General features: G+C 46.3%; 1 protein-coding gene across 13 annotated transcripts in view; it reads right to left on the bottom strand.

Annotated features, from left to right (window-relative positions):
- TEAD1 (TEA domain transcription factor 1) overlaps nt 1–17,890 on the bottom strand; it is a 258,762-nt gene that overhangs the window by 13,124 nt on the left and 227,748 nt on the right. For all 13 annotated transcript variants that reach the window (XM_034645744.1, XM_034645739.1, XM_034645740.1 and 10 more), the window contains 2 exons: nt 4,600–4,740; nt 68–220 (listed from right to left, as the gene is read on the bottom strand). In XM_034645744.1, the coding sequence (XP_034501635.1) occupies nt 68–220; nt 4,600–4,740 (294 nt within the window). The remainder of the gene's footprint in view (nt 1–67; nt 221–4,599; nt 4,741–17,890) is intronic.

Raw genomic sequence — 17,890 nt, 5'->3', positions numbered from 1 at the left:
GTCCTGTCCCCTTCCCCTCCAGCTTCAGACTGCATTTGCCACAAGAAGAAAGGGGCAAAAAAGTTACCAATAAAATTGTGAAGTTTTCCAAAACACTGTTCATCATATATTTCTCTGGTAAGTGTTTGAGCTTGTGGATGAAGTTTATCATATATTCACACATCGGGGAGCGGTTTATTCGGTACACGAAGCGGCCGTTCTCAAACCTTGCATACTCCGTCTGTGGGGGGAAAAAGGAGTTGAGCACGTTTACATTTCTGACTTCGGAATACATGAAAAAGCTATGACTGTCTGCAAAAGCATTTTTCCTTTTCCAATAGGAATCCCCTGCTAGATGCTGTACTATTTACACAGTTGATTTAATTAAAAAAATCCTATAAATCCAATCTCCAAACTCAACGCCATACTCAGAAATCCATTATTTTTCTGGAAACTTAAAAAAAAAAAAGTGGAAACAGGAGAGCGTATTTAAAGAAGGGTTGTCCAGGTCACAAAGAAAAGAAAGCAAAGGTCAGAAAGAAATATAATCACCTATTTAGTGATTTTCTGCCTGGAAATCCGGGAGAGCAAGGCCCAGCCAATTGCAGTTCTTCAAAGAGCCCAGAGAAAACCCTCCTGCAGTGTTACAAAGGCCTCACGGGCCAACGACCCACGCAGCTCATCTCTCTACCTCGGGGAAAGCTGCTTCGCCCTGACCTCGAGCTCCTGACTGTGCGTTACTTAGGTCTTTAATAAACAAGGGAAAGAAAGAAAACACTGGTACCGAAGGTCCCACTGAAGCACCCAGAAATAAGAAACACACCCCTAGACAGCCTTGGATCAAAGAGGAGTTAAAAAGGAAATTACGAACTATCTCAAGAGTAATGAAAAGGAAAATACTGGACATCAAAACTTAGGGGACCCGATGAAGCTATACTTGGAGGAAACTTAATGAAGCAACTTCATGAGTTCATTATGAAAGGTAAAAAAATTATAGAACTAAACCACGTCTGAAATTTAAATAAAAGAAGAAAACCCACAAAACAAACCCAAGCCACAAAAAAACTAAAGGAAACCAGGAATAGGAAATTAATAAAGATAAAAGCTGAAATCGAGGTTCATAGAAATAAAAACTGTGGGAAGAATAAATTAAAAAACTGGTTCTTTAAAAAGTCAAAACAAAATCAAGCCTTCACAAGCTTAAGACAGAAAAGAGACAAAACCTCAATTACAGTAGAGATTGGAAGATCTGTAAAAGGTTACTTCACATAACTCTAAGGCAAAAAAAGCCTAGAGGAGAGGATGATTTCCCAGCAAAGTATGAATTACTAATACTGAACCACAAAGGAGAAAACTCTAGTACGTCCATTAGGAGGGAAATGACTAAAAAATTGCTCAGAGACTCACCATTGAAAAAGGTACAAAGACCAAATGGTTTCATCACTGAGTTTTATGCAACTCTCAAAGAATAATTATTCTCATTGTTACGCAAACACTGTCAGACCACGGGAAAAGGCAGGTGTCCCAAATCTTTTAATGAAATTGACGGATGTAAAGAGATTAGAAAAAGGAACAGACTAGTAACACTTAGGATATGCAAAAATCTTAGGCAGCCCAGCAAAGAGAATACATCAGTGTGTCCAAAGCAGGACTTTCTTCAGGAATGCTGTGGTGGCCCTACACAGGACAGGTATGAACACGTGGTGCCCACAAACTGGACAAAAACCATACTAAGAGATGCCGAAAAGGCATTCGATAAAATATTGCAGCTGTTGCTAATAAAAACCCTAGGTACAACAGGAATAGAAAGAAAGCACTTAAATATAAAATAAAGACCATTTATAAAATCCAACAGTGAATATACCCGCAAATGGCAAAACCCCAAAACCAACTCTATGGTCAGCAGTAACTACTCACCATCCTACTTCTTTTTATGATAGTGTTGGAAGTTTTAGCAAATGGAAAGAAGGTGAGAAAATAACCAAAACAGAAAAGGTGGCAAAAACGTTGGAAAAGAAGAGATAAAACTAAAGCCTTCTCTTTTTGCTGCTGCTATGACCATATACACAGAAAAATCCAAGAATCTAGGGGAAAAAACCCAATGGAGATAAATAAGGGAACATGGCAAGATGGCCAGATAAAACGTATATAAGCAAAAACCAAGAACTTTCCTCTCTTCTAGTAATTAAAATCTAGAAATGGGAAATTGCATTAACAAATTATATAGTATTTAGAAATATATTTAACAAGGAAGGGATAAACCTGTATGTGAAAACTACAAAATCTTATCAAGATAAATGAGATGGAAATGCAAATAGGTTCTCAACTGGAAAGATTTAGTATTGGTAATGTGTCCATTTATCCCAAAATAATGTCTAAATCAAGTACAATTACAATTAGATTGATCAAGCGAGGATTTTGGTTTTCTTTACTTCTGCTTTTTTAAGTGATCTCATTTTTTGGGAGAATAAATGCTGTTTACTAGCCTGGAAAATATATGGAAAACAACAGCCAGACTGACTTGCGTCAGCAGATATAAGAATGTGCTATAAAGCCACTGTAATCAAATCAACACGGTATTGGGACATGTAGAGATAAACACGGGGGGGGGGTGTCAGAGAGACTCCAGGAATGGCTCCCAGGATATGCAGTAACTTTAGGGGGACAGATCACAGATCTACTCAGTGGGAAAAGGATGAATCACTTAATAAACAGTTTGACACAAACACCTATGTATCTGGAAGAAGACAGAAGCAGACTCCCATCTCACACCAAATGCAGAAGTACACTCTAAGGGAATTCAAAGTTTAATTATAAAACTCCACCTACCACTCACACTACCTTCCCCAGGAAAATTCCTGGGACTTCATCCATCAAAGGCAACCTTTTCCTGCTCCCTGAACTTACAGAAAGCACTTACAGAAAGCTTTGGGTGTGTTACTGGAGGATACAATGAAAAAAAGTTTGGAATCTGGGAAACTGAGTAACTTGTCCAGTTCATTCTTATCCAGGCAGGAGGGCCAGCTCAGGTGCGCCCAGACAACCTGACTACTCAGCAGTCATGCCTACCAGGAACATTCCACGTTCCCAACCACCGACAGGCGACTGTGCTCCCTCCTTGTCTGAAGATTTGGGAGGTCATCTGGGCTGTAGGCCTCCCCGGCCTGTCTCATTACACGGCTACCTTCTCACCTACCCTCTCCTTGCGCTTCCCAGACACACGCTGAGCCGGCTCCCCTCCTCTCTCATCCACTTCTGTTCTCTGCTCCTCTGGCTGGTGTCTCTGGTCCACTCACTCCAGGGCTAGCTACTGCTCCCCAAATTTAAACCCTTATTCCTGTGCTGTTACTATTCCCTCTCTGCACCTAGTTCTCCATTCCCAGAGCTTTAATGATCCTTAATGCTTAGGATCCCTGATTGGTGTTCTCAGTCTTTACCTGTCTTCCAAATTCTCATCTTGCATCTAGAATCATCCCCTGGCTACGTGCTCTTGAGCACCTTACTTCCTTATCTCTGCTGGTGGCAGCACTGTCCTTGCAAACACAAAACGTGTAACCTCTGACTCTTCTTCCTCATGGGTTTTTAATACCCAGTAAGTTTCTAAGTTCCATCCAAAACGTCTTACTGGATTCCCCCTATTACCGTTTAAGTGAAGCTAGGGATACTTAAGCTCCCATGGACCATCTAGTCAACTCTTCCGTCCTCTCTGGCTAGGGTCACGTCCTCAACACCAGTCTCGGGAGGCCCGTCCTGTGCTCAGGAAGCTACGAGGGCCTACCACATCCCAGACCCTCACTGGTCAGCCCCAAGTCTTAAAATCCACACGCTCACCCCCGCTCTCCTCCCCAGCACCTCTTCTCTCCCCTGCCCTGGCACGAAGTCTGCTACACTCAGGCGGGGCTCCAGGACCTGCGAGCTCCAGGACCACTGTGAACCAGAGCTGCTCACTGGACATGGATCAACTAGGTGACGGGCAGGAGACACCGGAAAATTCAACTTTACGTGGAATGTCAACTGCAAACATTATTCACGCAAAGCAACCCATGCTGGTAAAAAGAACACACGTTTTATTGACAGGGAGGGAGGCCATGAAATATAAAAACTACAAATAGGTATTTGACCCCAGCATGTGCTGCCATCTGTTTAAAAGAATTAAAGGAGGGGAAATGGCAAAAGCACCACCACCATTTGAGGTGTCCGGGTTTTAGAAGGCAGGTGCCGCTCAGCTGAATTCCACCTCGGCTGTGATCTACAATGCCTGGAAGTGCCCTTGGACCTGGGGGTGGGAAGGGCACCATCTGATGGGTGGTAGGGCCTGTTTGCATCCACTTCCACACCAAGGCACCCCATGAGCCCTCGGGCCGGACTGAACACTGCTGGCCGCACAAGGCAGGGCGACCGCGGCCAGGGAGGGCTGGCATGGGGCTTCCTCCCTGCCTTCTTCCACTTGCTTTCAGATCATTTTGTCTTTTTAGAAGTAACAGGGGAAAGAGGTGAGAGAAAGGGGGAGAGGGAGGAGGAGACGCCAAAAAAAGTAAAACTCTCCACTCCAATGAAAGCCGAAAGGAAGGCGACAGTCTGCCCTTGCATGAAGATTCCGGTGGACAGTCGCCCACTTACCTCTACTTTTTCTACTACTTGCTTCCCAAAGGAGCACACTTTGGTGGAACAGGTGACTGTCATATTTTCAGAACTCTCATACTGACTGGTCACACCGTAAAAAGCCCCGGCATCGTCCTGAATACTGCAGTTTAGGTCGGCCTGTTGGGAAGGAAACGGAGGTGGGGGTTATCCTCTCATCGCCAGAGTCATGGTAACAAGCAGTGACCAGTGACCGGCAGGCTAGGACCTCCGACCGTTGGGGCCGAGTGGAGGGCAGGTGTGGCTCGAGGAGGTGGTGAGGTGATGCTCATCCAGAAACAAGTTCCACGGCCCACTGGTCACGTTTTGAAGAGCATGCCCTTGGACAATGGCAATGAGACACGTATCTACTTCAGTTTGCTTTGTGTTCAGTACAGAACAATACTGTACCCTTGTCATAAAAGTTCCCTGAGGCCTCTGAAATGTGTGCAGAAAGCAGTATGTGAATGGGGTTCATAGTCACTAATCTGTAGATTTATTTAAATATTTATTTATTTGAGAGAGAGAGCAGAGGGAGGGGCAGAGGGAGAGAGAGAGGATCTCAAGCAGACTCCGTGATGGGCGCAGAGCAGACAGCCTGATGCGGGGCTTGATCCCAGGACCCTGAGATCATATTCTGAGCGGAAATTAAGAGTCAGTCGCTCAACTGGCTGAGCCACCCAGGTGCCCTAATCTGTAGAAATATTTAAAAGAACAGGAGATCTGTAGCTGACTGGCCATTGTTACAGATGTAAAAACAGAAAATTTACTACAAATTACAGCATCAAGGGAAATGGTTCCTAGTAAAGACTGGCTTATAAAGAGGCTAAATAATTCATATTTCCCACTCATTTAAGGTGTCTGATGATTACCTACTACATGAAGCTCATGCTAGACACTACATAGGACTACAAACAGGAGCTATGTACATAAATAACTGTAACAGAGATAGGAATAGTACGTCAAAGTCCAGATAATGGAAGGCATGACTTCTAGCCAGGGTATTACTTACGGGATGGTTACAAGGTGCAGAGATAGGTTGAGGGGACACTGGGCAGAGAGGCCTCGGGTGCCTCCTTCCAGCGACAGCGCAAGGGCTAAGGCCACTGGGAAAAGTGAGTTTGGAAATGCAGCCAGGACTCAGGTTGTGGAAATGGGGACCCTCGGAAAGTTCTGGCACAAGGAGGTGATGTGATCAGAGCTGTGTTTCAGGGATAGATGTCTCACTGTGGAATAGTGTCCACTGCAGACGGAGGCTAGAGGCCACGGGAGTGGCTGGACTACTGATGGCTCCCTCCCCTCCAATACCTACTGACCCGCTCTGGCACACCAGGCACTGGGTATGGAGCCGGGGGTCAGAGTGAGCAAGACCTGGGCCAGTCCCTACTGCCACGGGCTCACGACTGAGTAGGAAAGACATCACCGTAGGGATGAGCACTCCCGCAGGAGGCATAGAGGGCATGAGAACGAACCTCAGGGTCGGGGAAGCTTCCAAGGATGAGGCAGCTCAGATCTAAAGGAAGCGAGCGCTGACTGAGGCAGGCAGACGTGCCCTGGGAACATACAAAGTGCACATAACCAGAAACAAGGCCAAGGAAAGGCTGGGATCAAGGCAACAGGGGAGAGAGGGTGGCAGAAGAGGCAGGAGGGTTTGGTCTTAGATCCTAAAACCAAGGCACGGAGGAGTCGTAAGTGCACAGGAGGGGCCCAGTGACAGGTCATGGCTGGGTCTGCGTTTCCTAAGAGGCACCATGAACACAGTGTGAAGACGACTCTGGAAGAACGAGAGCACAGGCAGAGACAGGTCAGAGGTTGACAGGCCTTCCAGATAAGGGCCGGGGTCTGCACTGCTGATGGGGACTGGAGAGGGACAGGGGTACCTGCCACACGATCGAGACCACAGTTTGTAAGTCTGGCACATTCTGACCAGCTGATCTTAAAACCTTGATGCTCACCAGGCACTAGGAAGACCTGAGTCATCCTATATACATTTTTAATAAGGATCTGCATTTGAATTCCCTTATTGAACTGAGTTATCAAGAAAATGTCCCTTTCCTGAGGCAAAACTTCCTGTTTTCTGGCTTCAAATAAAAAGAACCATAGGCTTTATATTCCCCTTTTTTCCTTACATGCCAAGAAATTCAAAGCTAAATTCAGTGCTCAACTACAGTAATTACCTATCCCAGGCACTTCTAATAGCTACTAACAACCAGTGTACGGATCCTTTTACTGGGTTACAATCTGCTTTTACTTGTCCTTGTCCACTTTTCTATTGCCCATAAAGGTAGTGACATTCCCTCATATTTTGCTTTTCGGAATTATATGGGGGCACAAACTGTAAATAAATAAAAATACCCAGGTGTACATTTTTCTCACAGTCGAAGGTTTGATGTCAGCTCCGTTAAGAGCAGGGCAGCAAGAAATGATGATGTCTGAGCCTGACCGTGATCTGCACCCGCGCTCTCCGGGGTCTACTGAGCTCCAGCCGCCAGAGGAGAAAGTTACCACGTGTCCTCGGCACACAGGAGCTCTGACCCAGGATTACATCCAGCTTTTCTGCGGCCGCCACCTGGTGTGCACTGAAAGTGGACCTTTAAGGGGTGCCTGGGTGGCCGGAACAGTTAAGCATCCGACTCTTGGTTTCGGCTCAGGTGGTGATCTCAGGGTCGTGGGACAGAGCCCTGAGTTGGACTCCGTGCTCAGCGTTGAGTCTGCTTAAGATTCTCTCTCCTCGGGCCGCCTGGGTGGCTCAGTCATTAAGCTTCTGCCTTCGGCTCAGGGCGTGATCCCAGAGTCCTGGGATCGAGCCCCGCATCAGTCTCCTCCGCTGGGAGCCTGCTTCTTCCTCTCCCACTCCCCCTGCCTGTGTTCCCTCTCTCGCTGGCTGTCAAATAAATAAATAAAATCTTTAAAAGAAAAAAAAAAGAAGGATTCTCTCTCCTTTCCCTTTGCACCCCGCCCCCCTGCCCCACTCTCTCAAATAAATAAATCTTTTTTTTAAAAAAAAGTGGGCTTTTAAGAACCACTGCTTTGTTCTTCCACCAGTGGAGAACACACGGCTCTGAGTAGTAGCTCAGGTACTCTTCGGCGGGGAGATTTATGCTCTCGTAATTACGGCATAGCTTGTGCCAACAAGTGTTCGTTTCTTTCTTAAACTAAAAACACACATGCGGTAAGTAAAAAAATAAAATAAAATAAAATAAAAATCAAACTGGAAAAAGAGTATATATTTTACTTCTACTCCCAAACTTGCTGACCTCCCTGCTGGTGACCGTGTTAACTGTTTCTCAAGTGTCCTTCTGGGGATACACACGCAAGCATACACATCCCCTTTTGGCACAAAAAGTCATTGTTCGAAAACTTGCTTTAAAATAGAATATATACGTATATAGCTACATCCTAGAACTTACGGAGTACGGATATGGAATACTGGTTTTAAACAGAACAGCCATTTAAAAACCCAGGCAGCCCCCCATCGGAGTGGCCGCGACACAGATGCGCCCTAGTAAGTGCTACGCGCTCTACTGATGAGCATGTCGGTGCTCCTGGCTCGCGGACGCAATAATGAGTTTAGGTGCAGCACGAAAGGTGCATTAGAAATTACTCTTACGCCTCCTTTCTTCCAACTTTAAAAAGTTTCCAGCATCAAGAGTTTTAACGAGCTATAAATAGATAGTGAATATTTTTTTTAATGTTTTTTTATTATGTTAGTCACCGTACCGTACATCCCTGATTTCTGATGTAAAGTTCGATGATTCATTAGTTGCGTATAACACCCAGTGCACCATGCAATACGTGCCCTCCTTACTACCCATCACCATCCTATCCCATTCCCCCACCCCCGTCCCCTCTGAAGCCCTCAGTTTGTTTCTCAGAGTCCATAGTCTCATGGTGAGTATTTTAACAAACTCGTTATTTTTGATACAACCAAGTTGTTTTGAAAGCCTGGTGAACAGTCAAAAGCAGTCCGGTGTTTCTGGTGTGAGTCCATCGGGGAGGAGTAGGGTGGGGGGAGCCTGCGGGAGAAGCCTCTGCTACCGACCTCCATTACTGACCTCCACTTCCGTCAGGGATACAACCGGGGGGAAGTTTCTCCAGAATGGCTCCTCAGCTCCCCATGCACCATGCTTTCTTTTCTACCCTTTTGTCAAATGCTCCATTTTTTACTTTAGTGGCTTCAGTGTGGCATTAACAGCATAAACTAACTCGAACACTTAAAATCTGAAGCAAGCACAGAAGTCAATATAGAAATATACACGTGACGTTTAGAATGGCATTTGCCACATTGTGATGTTAGCACGATTGCTGGAAGCGTCCACGGCCTCTACGCTCCCGTCTGAATTCCTGTGCTCCAGTGACGCTGGTGAAAGCAGCTGTCCCACTGCGGTGGCAATACTGCATAGACGCCACTACACCCAATTTATTTTTAAGACCCTCTTTCCTTTATTTAACAAAATTATTTGCAGCAATAACCAGTGCTCTGTTTCACTGTTTTTTGTTTTTTGTTTTTTTAAGATTTTATTTATTTATGTGACAGAGAGACAGCCAGTGAGAGAGAGAACACAAGCAGGCGGAGTGGGAGAGGAAGAAGCAGGCTCACAGCGGAGGAGCCCGATGTGGGACTCGATCCCAGAATGCCGGGATCACGCCCTGAGCCGAAGGCAGACGCCCAACGACTGAGCCACCCAGGCGCCCCCACTGTTTTAAAACTTTATAAACACCAAAACTCCCAAAGTAGTAACAGAATGACAGAAGTGAAGTGACCTAAATTCTGTTTTCCCATCTTCCTAATGACTGCGCTACCATGGCTCGTTTCCCCATCTACTATGTAACCATGGGAAGCCGCGGGGGCTGCAGCTCACATGACTCTAGGAACAGACACAAGGCTGAGTCCACATGTGGTTTTAAAGAGTAAGTAACACAACGGCTAAGTCACAGAAGTGTGCTAATTTGAAACGTACATATGTGCATGTATGAATTAAAAATGCTAACTTCACCAACAGTTTAGGACACAGGTCAATAAAAGATTTTTTTCTTTTAAGGAGTATTTTATTAATGGCATTGTTTAGAACTGTGGGCAATGGTGATAATAAAAACAAGAACGACTTTTAGATGGTTTCGCCATCTAAACTTCTCTAAGACCATGGACGTCCTTACTGCCTGTCCCCACCATCTTACCTTTGGTTCACTATTGTCCCTTAGAATTCCCAAAATAATTTTCATTAGTCTTAATTGGGAATGGATGACCTGTAGTCTTAATGACAGGAAGTATCAAAAATGAAGCTATTAATATATACGCACTATGAAAACCTGCTCAGAAATTAGTTCAACAAATTGTGAGATCTAAAGTTATAGAAGTTAATTTTTTTTACATAAAGTCTGACATACATTCAGAGAAATGCACAGATCACAAGCTTAGAGTTCAATTAATTTTCACGAAGTGAACACACCCATGTAACCAGCACCCAGATGAAGAAACAGAAGCCCTCCCACCCATGCTCTCTTCCAGCACAATCACCCCCACCCCTCCCAGGGGCGATCTCGAGGCTAAGACACTGTACATTAGTTCCGTGCGATGTCTTGAACTTTAAATCGGTGGACTCATAGAGTGCTGACTCCTTGGTGTTTAGTTTCACGTGCTCACCATTGTAGCGTGAGGATTCATCCATCCTGCTGTGAGTAGCTTGTTCACCCCTGTTACTACAGAGTACTGCACTGAATGAAAAATACCACCATCTACGCATCCTACTACTGATGGACACTGGCGATGTTTCCAAATTGGACTCACCGTGAAGAGTGCTACTCTGTAGGGGCGCCTGGGGAAGGCTCAGTTGGTTGAGTGTCTGACTTTTGGTTTCAGCTCAGGTCATGATCTCAAGGTGGTGAGATGGAGCCCTATGTTGGGCTCCATGCTGAGCTCGGAGGCTGCTTAAGATTCTCTCTCCCCTTCTCCCTCCGGCCCTCCCCCACACCCCAAGAGTGCTACTCAGTACATCCTTGCATAGACTTCTGATGAACACACGTACGCACTTGTCTTGTGCTCCCCGGAGTGGAACTGCTGGGTCATGAGGACCACGTACATCTTAGCTTCCATTTAGACAATAGGGACAGATAGTTTTTGAATTATCTTGCTTTTCTTTTTCTGACAGTGGAGAAACCTTTAATTTTTACCATAAATTTGGGGCGCCTGGGTGGCACAGCAGTTAAGCGTCTGCCTTCGGCTCAGGGCGTGATCCCGGCGTTATGGGATCGAGCCCCACATCAGGCTCCTCCGCTATGAGCCTGCTTCTTCCTCTCCCACTCCTCTTGCTTGTGTTCCCTCTCTCGCTGGCTGTCTCTATCTCTGTCGAATAAATTAATAAAATCTTTAAAAAAAAATTTTTTTTTACCATATATTTAACAGGTTAGTTTTTGTTTTTATTTTTTATTTTTATTTTATTTTGTTATTATTATTTTTAAAGATTTTATTTATTTATTTGACAGAAAGACAGCCAGCGAGAGAAGGAACACAAGCAGGGGGAGTGGGAGAGGGAGAAGCAGGCTCCCAGCAGAGCAGGGAGCCCGAAGCGGGGCTCGATCCCAGGACCCTGGGATCACACCCTGAGCCAAAGGCAGACGCCTGAAGACGGAGCCACCCAGGCGCCCCAACAGGTTAGTTTTTAAAAGGCTTCTCAACTAACAGTAAATAGCGAATTTGCTATTACAACTGCTCTGCAATTACTCTTGAACATGAAAAGTAATCATGTAGCCATCCAACCATATCACAGCTGTTCTTCGGGAATTTTCTAGGAGGAGGTATTGATGTGAAAGATAATCATCAGTCAGCTGAGGATGTTACGATTATCCCAGAAAGAAATGCATTCTCTGAGCTCCCATGGAGCAAAGGTAATACCAGAGAAAGAATTGCTAGCATTGAATCAACAACAAAGGAGGCAAACTCTGTGATGAGCCCGAGACTCGCACTGAGTTCATTACCCGCCCTCTCGACACATTTTTTTCCCAACTGAAAACTCAGGGCAAACCTATTTCATACAGTTCTGAAGGCAAGAAAATAAGAAAGAATGTGCTGGTATCAGAGATACAAACTATTTCTGCCTCATCAGCTTTTATCTGACCACAGGGTACTTTCTAGAAGCAAGTTAAAACAAGTTAAGATAAAAATCCAAGAGACAGCGAAAACCCAGCCAACTTATCTTCCCAACAAATCCTAAATTCCAACCATATCCTATCCTTTCCTTTGGGGCCAAGACAGCCTAAAATGGTTATGGGCCAGGCTCCGAAGTGTTAAATGCCAGCAGGTGCACACACACGCAAACGTGGCTGGGGAGGGGAAGCCCAAACAGGTCCCTCTACGGAACCTTGGCCCATTATGCCTTAGAACAGAGACCCAAAAATGAACTGGGTTTAGAGGTCAACTCTTTCTCCTACTATCAAATGCAGGGATCCTTTCTAGAGTATATACTGACCTGTGCTGCCTTCAGGCTAAGATACAGGAAAACCACTGCTTTAAGAACCTGCTACGTGCCGGGCAGACTTGTGAATAAGCTCTTTTTCCTGCTGTATTAGTTTTCTATTGGCTGCTTTAACATGTGACCACAAATTAAGCAGCTTAAAACAACACAGACTGATGATCTTACACTTGTGCAGGACAGACTTTGACACTGGTCTCCCCAGGTTAAGGTCAGGGTCCTGGCAGTGCTGTGAGCCTCTCCGGAAACACTGTGTGTGTGTGTGTGTGTGTGTGTGTGTGTGTGTGTGTGTTTTCCTTGCTTCCCCCAGAGTCTGGAAGTCACCCACATCCCTGGTCTCTGGGCCCCTCCCCCCACTTTCAAAACCAGTGACAGCAGGCTGGGTCCTCCTCTGGCTGCCCACTGTCATCTCTCCCGGGCCCCCCTCTTCTGCTTTTAAGGAACCTGGTGATTACTCTGGGCCCACTCAGATGATCCAAGATACTCTCCCTACCTGCTGCTGACAAGCGCCCTTCATTCCCCTTTCTGTGCAGTGAGACATAGTCACAGATCCCGTGGCTTAGGTCTTGGATGGGACCTGCCGCCACACCCTTCAAGTTGCAACTGGCTTCCCTGTAATTTGCACCTAGAGCTCTGCATTCTGGAATCACACAGACCCCAAAACCCCTCTGTCAGACAATTCTGCAATTTTCGTTCATTTCCCCCTTACTCTTACCTGTCCTCTTCCCCTTCTCGCCGACAAGGTTCATCAGGCCCTACCTGCTTCCCCAGATTCAAGTTCTATATTTCTCTTGATTAAACCCCATCCCGATTTCAGCCCTCCCTTCCAGCTAGTCCAGATATTTGTGAATTCTGTCTTTTCATCTGTCCTTATTGTCTCCCAGCCCTCTGACCGACCGCATGGACAGCAGTGACGCCCTGGAGTCTCTCTCTTCCTCTTTACCCACAGAGGAGACCTGCTTCGTGAAGCCGCTGGGATGACGGGAAGAGACCATGCATAGGAGACAGAGAGGCAGACGAGAACAGCGCTGACCACCGCTCCCAGTAACTGGGTGATTTAAAACACACCCCAGGACCGATACAGACAGAGTCTCGAGCCACATCGACAGAGATGTGACCCCATAAAAATGGTGGTTCATAATCAATAAGCAAAAACAGTCCCCACGGAACCCGTGGGAGCCTCGGTCCACAAGGATCAGGGGTGCAGGACAGCTACAACGATGGCTTTTAACAAAGAGCAAAATCAGCATTTTTCTGATCCAGGAGCTCACGATCAGTCTTAAGTTTTGTGTATAACTGCTCAAACGAGCACAAAATTACCATCTTTCCCACAAAGAGATGATTAGAGAGGTTACAGAATTTTCTTGAAAAAAAAAAGGGGCAATCGTGAGTACACGTGTGTCGAATCAGTTAAAGACTTCAGGGCCTACTTGTGGGCCAGCCCTGGAAAGCGATACAAGGTCAAAGGAGAATCGGGTCCCAGGGCCAGGCAGAGAAAGCGAACTGCATCAGACAGCAAAGAACCAAGAACGACAAAAAAAGGAAACATCAAATTTTCCCAAAACCTTCCCTCAATCCTCCTTGTCTCACACTCATCAAATGCAGTGGAAACATGTCAGTCACCAGATGAGACTCTGGATTCATTTCTCCTCTATTACTTCTCATTCCGTTAGCCCATCTATTCATGTGTCTGTTCCACTGTTTAATTTTATGTTCCTGAAATTTGAAATAAAAAGGAATATACTTTAAAGAAATGATCCTTCCCATTTTATGGGTGAGGAAAAATGAGTCTGAGCCCTGCTAATTAGGATGCAGAGTCCTCGGAGGGGAGGGCTGGGCCAGGGGGTCGTCAGTGCAGAGCCCCAGGGCTCTGGAAACCCGGCTCCAGGCCGCTGAAGGACCCGGCTGTGAGCACTGGAGCTGCCAAGCCAAGAACCCAAGTGCGCTGACCTGATGACAGACACTGTGTCCTGGGGCTCAGAGGGAGAAAGTCTGCAGGCACGGAGAGTTAGCAGATAACCCCACAGGCAGGGGAGAAGGCAGGGGCACCGGGTCAGGGAAGGAGGAGGCAGCTGGACACTCCCTTCCCATGCAGGCCTCCCTTCCACCCCCAGGGCTTGGAAGAGCTGGGTGGGAATGGCTTGGTTGCAGAAATGAAAACATCAAGAGGACTGTCCCTGACAAGAGACAGTCTAATAGGCACTGATGGATGCAAGGAGACGCTGGCATTTTCAAACCACCACTTTGAACCTCTCCTCTTCATCCTCTCTGAGCTATGATCAAAGGACCAAGATTTCAAATTGTGAAGCAATTTTTTCCAATGGCAGCATCTGGCTCCTTGGCAGGCAGCACTGGGAGCCGGGCCCTGTTGTGGGCGGCCGTCCAGGCCTGCCACATGGCCAGGCTCGGCCAGGCAGGGCACCACGTGGGCCTGCAGCTGCTCCCGCAGGCGCCAAAGGACAATCGCTCTGCACTGGGCAGTAAGCCGGCGGGCAGACGTAGCCCAGGGGGCAGTGCTGAGGGGTGGGGTGGGGGTGGGGGGGCTTGAGGACTCTGGCTGCTCCCAGACCCTCTGGCCTAACTCATTTGCATGCATCTGCCCCCTGGCCCAGACCCCTGAAGCCAGCCCCCTTGGCATCAGAGGACTGGGGTGGGGGAATTTTGCTAGGACGATCAGGGGACAAGGCAACCTGCACTGGGGGAGAGCGATGAAGCAAGTCTTTGAATACATTCACTTGGGACCATTGTGCCCTTGCCCAGCACAACGGGACAGCAGCTGTAGGGCTCCTACCACAGCTGTTTTAAATAAGAATAATAGGAATAAACTCAGCCTCGATCTTCAAGTTACTTTCCACTAATTATGGCATATATTTACATCTGCAAAATAGAGATTTTAAAAAACACCACCAAGAGCCCCTTTATTGTGCAGATTGGCACCCCTATTTGAATTTCATAAACATTTAGTACTTCAAAGAATCTTAAAAGCTTGCTTTAATTACAATATGCGCTGCTTGAAAGACTGGCTGTTTGCATTGCAAATTCCTACAAATACCAGCATTTATTTTTTAAAAATTCAATTAGTATCACCCACACAACTTCAGGTAACTGCCCCTGGTGACTTCACACAGTAGCTGGGATGACAGAGCCAAGGTCTCAGCCCCAAGTACAAAGCAGCTGCTGCAGAAGGCAGTTCTTTCCTAATGGAAGCAGTTAAGGAGTCCTGGGCTCCCAGCTGAGCTAGCCCTGCATACATCACGTCCATCAGGTGTGTGAACACCGGCCAGACACCCCCCGCCCCCCGTTCCAACCCGGAAACAGGACCTTTTTCTGGTCTGGAGTTTTTCTGCAAGAAAAGTCCTGTGTGGAATGACAACAGATCAATTAACAAGTGTAGAGCTCCCAAGTAAAATACAGGACGGCCTAGTTACATTCGATTCTTAGGTAAACAACAAACTTTTTTTTATTATCCGTGTGTCCCAAAGATTGCATGGGACATATGTGCACTAAAAAGAGTGGATGTTGTTTACCTGAAATTCAAATGTAACTGAGTGGCTTGCAGTTTTATTTGCTAAATCTGGCACCTCTACTAACAAGTCATGTTTACCAAAAAGAATAACAAAAATTGGGACTTATTCTCAAATCTCATCACTGTAAGACAATTTTCTGCTCAAGATATTTTAAGAGAAAAATGAAGTTGCCAAATAATACATGGAGCATGGTGTGGAGAACAAAGCCAAAGAAAAAAAGTAAATTTCCCTACTACTTACAGCCCACTGACAAGTCCTTGAGACAGGCAGGGTGCTCTCCTCTAGAAACTCACCTGCCGCAATGTTAATACTTTGCTAAGGGCAAAAGGCAATCTTAGCTTAACATTCTCCTGACCTCCGGCGTCCTGTAAATCTACTTTGTAACACGTAAAAATTCCTTTGGAAACTTCCTTTATCTCCCCCCCACCGCAGATATATGTTTGCAATCATCCTCCAAGCATATGGCCCCCTGATATACATCTGAAGGGTCATGACTAAGGTTTTATTAGACAGTAATAAATGACCTTTTCCTAACAACAGCTAGCCCCTCAAAGTCCTGGAAAGCTTCCAAAATTCCTTAGAGACTTTCACTATCCCTTACTCCCTCCCAAGATGAAAGTATCTAATCGGCCACCCCGCATAACCCCAATGCAACTCTTTGTGTCCATGGGTCCTGTCCCGGTGCTTTGATAAAAACCACCCTATTTGGGGTGACTGGGTGACTCAGTCAGTTGGGTGTCCAACTCTTGATTTTAGCTGAGGTCGGGATCTCAGGGTGGTGGGATCAAGCCCCACGTCAGCTCCGCACTCAGCAAGGAGTCTGCTTAAGATTCTCTCTCTCTCTCCCTTGCCCCTCCCCCTGCCTGTGCACCTATGTGCACACGTGCATGAGTGCACGCTCTCAAAATCTTTTTAAAAAATCCACCCTATTTGCACTCAAGATGTCTCAAGAATTTCTTCCTGACTGTTCCCTCCGAACCCCAACATTTTCACATCAGAGCATAATTCTTTTTAGTAAAATCAAATGATGTACCATGATTGCAGATGCATGCAGAAAGTCCAGAAGGATAATGGCTGTGGGGAAATCTCCCTTTTTCTTCTATGGTTTTTTGATCTCCCTGGACTATTTGTAATAAGCCTATATTGCTTTTGTAATGTAAAAAGAAAATTAAAATGGAGCAGGTGGGGAGGATGTACTGTGGATCTCCACTTGCCCCGGGAGGAGGGATTTCATATATCACCAAGAGCCTAGGTCTAATCTCAGACAACTAACTGACCAAGAACCCTGAGGGGTTTATGACTATGTCCACATAATCCACTTCTTCCTTGCAAAACTGGGTCTGGAAATGAGAACCACCCTGAAGGTGCTAACTTGGTTCTTTCCTTCTCGGGCTTTTTCTTGAGGTATGGTGACAGAGGAGCGAATCATGCCGCTGTCAAAGGGCAAACGTTGGGAAGTGCAAATGCATCATCACGTGCTTGCTTGCCCCTGGACCTCTGGTTAGCAAGGACACCGGCTTAGCATCTCAGCCTCTAACCACCGCAGGGAACGGAGTTCAACAGCTCCGCGCAGGAAAAGATGGACCCCTGACCTGGGCTTTGGTAGCAACCACTGAGCCAAACGACCCAGGACAGAAAGCATTAGTGGAACAGCTGTCAGATGGATTCTCCTAAGAGGTTAAGAGAACTTCCAATTTACATTCTGCCTAGATGCGTGCAAGCATTNTTAAAAAAAAAAAAAAAAAAAAAAAAGTCCATACTGTGACCGAGGTTAAGGGATTGGGGAAAAGCACAGTGAGCTTCTGCTCCCCACTTCCTAGGCTGTCCTGTTCTGCCTTATGTCTTCAGGTGGATTCGGAAAGTCTTTCAAATAAAGTCATGGCCACGGAAATCCATGTTTCCACCACAGCCCTCACCATTCACCAAGTTCTGGAAGGCCCAGCGGCCATGGGGACCTTCAACATCCATTTCCCCTGAACTCCTTCCCACTCCCGTTCCACTGACCAAATTCTTTCAAGATCCCGCTCAAATGCCAGGTCCTTGTAAGGCCTTCTGGAATGTTCTCCAGCCAAAAGGGGTCCTTCTACCTCTATGCTTCCACCTTTCCGTCGCAGCTCCCATCCCATGGTGCTGTCATTACCTACCTGTGTGTCTGCCATCCCATAGCCGACCCTAAGATGTGCCTCTTACTCGGGTCTTTTCCCAGCGCCAGCTCTCTGGGATCAAAGTAGAGTTCACTGAATGTGGACTGAATGACTCACTAGTGATGTGTGTGCTTATTACTAATGCAAATGA

Source organism: Ailuropoda melanoleuca, chromosome 16 (assembly GCF_002007445.2).
Source record: "Ailuropoda melanoleuca isolate Jingjing chromosome 16, ASM200744v2, whole genome shotgun sequence".
In the NCBI taxonomy this organism is placed as follows: Eukaryota; Metazoa; Chordata; class Mammalia; order Carnivora; family Ursidae; genus Ailuropoda; species Ailuropoda melanoleuca.
This window is presented reverse-complemented; position numbering and strand designations above follow the sequence as displayed.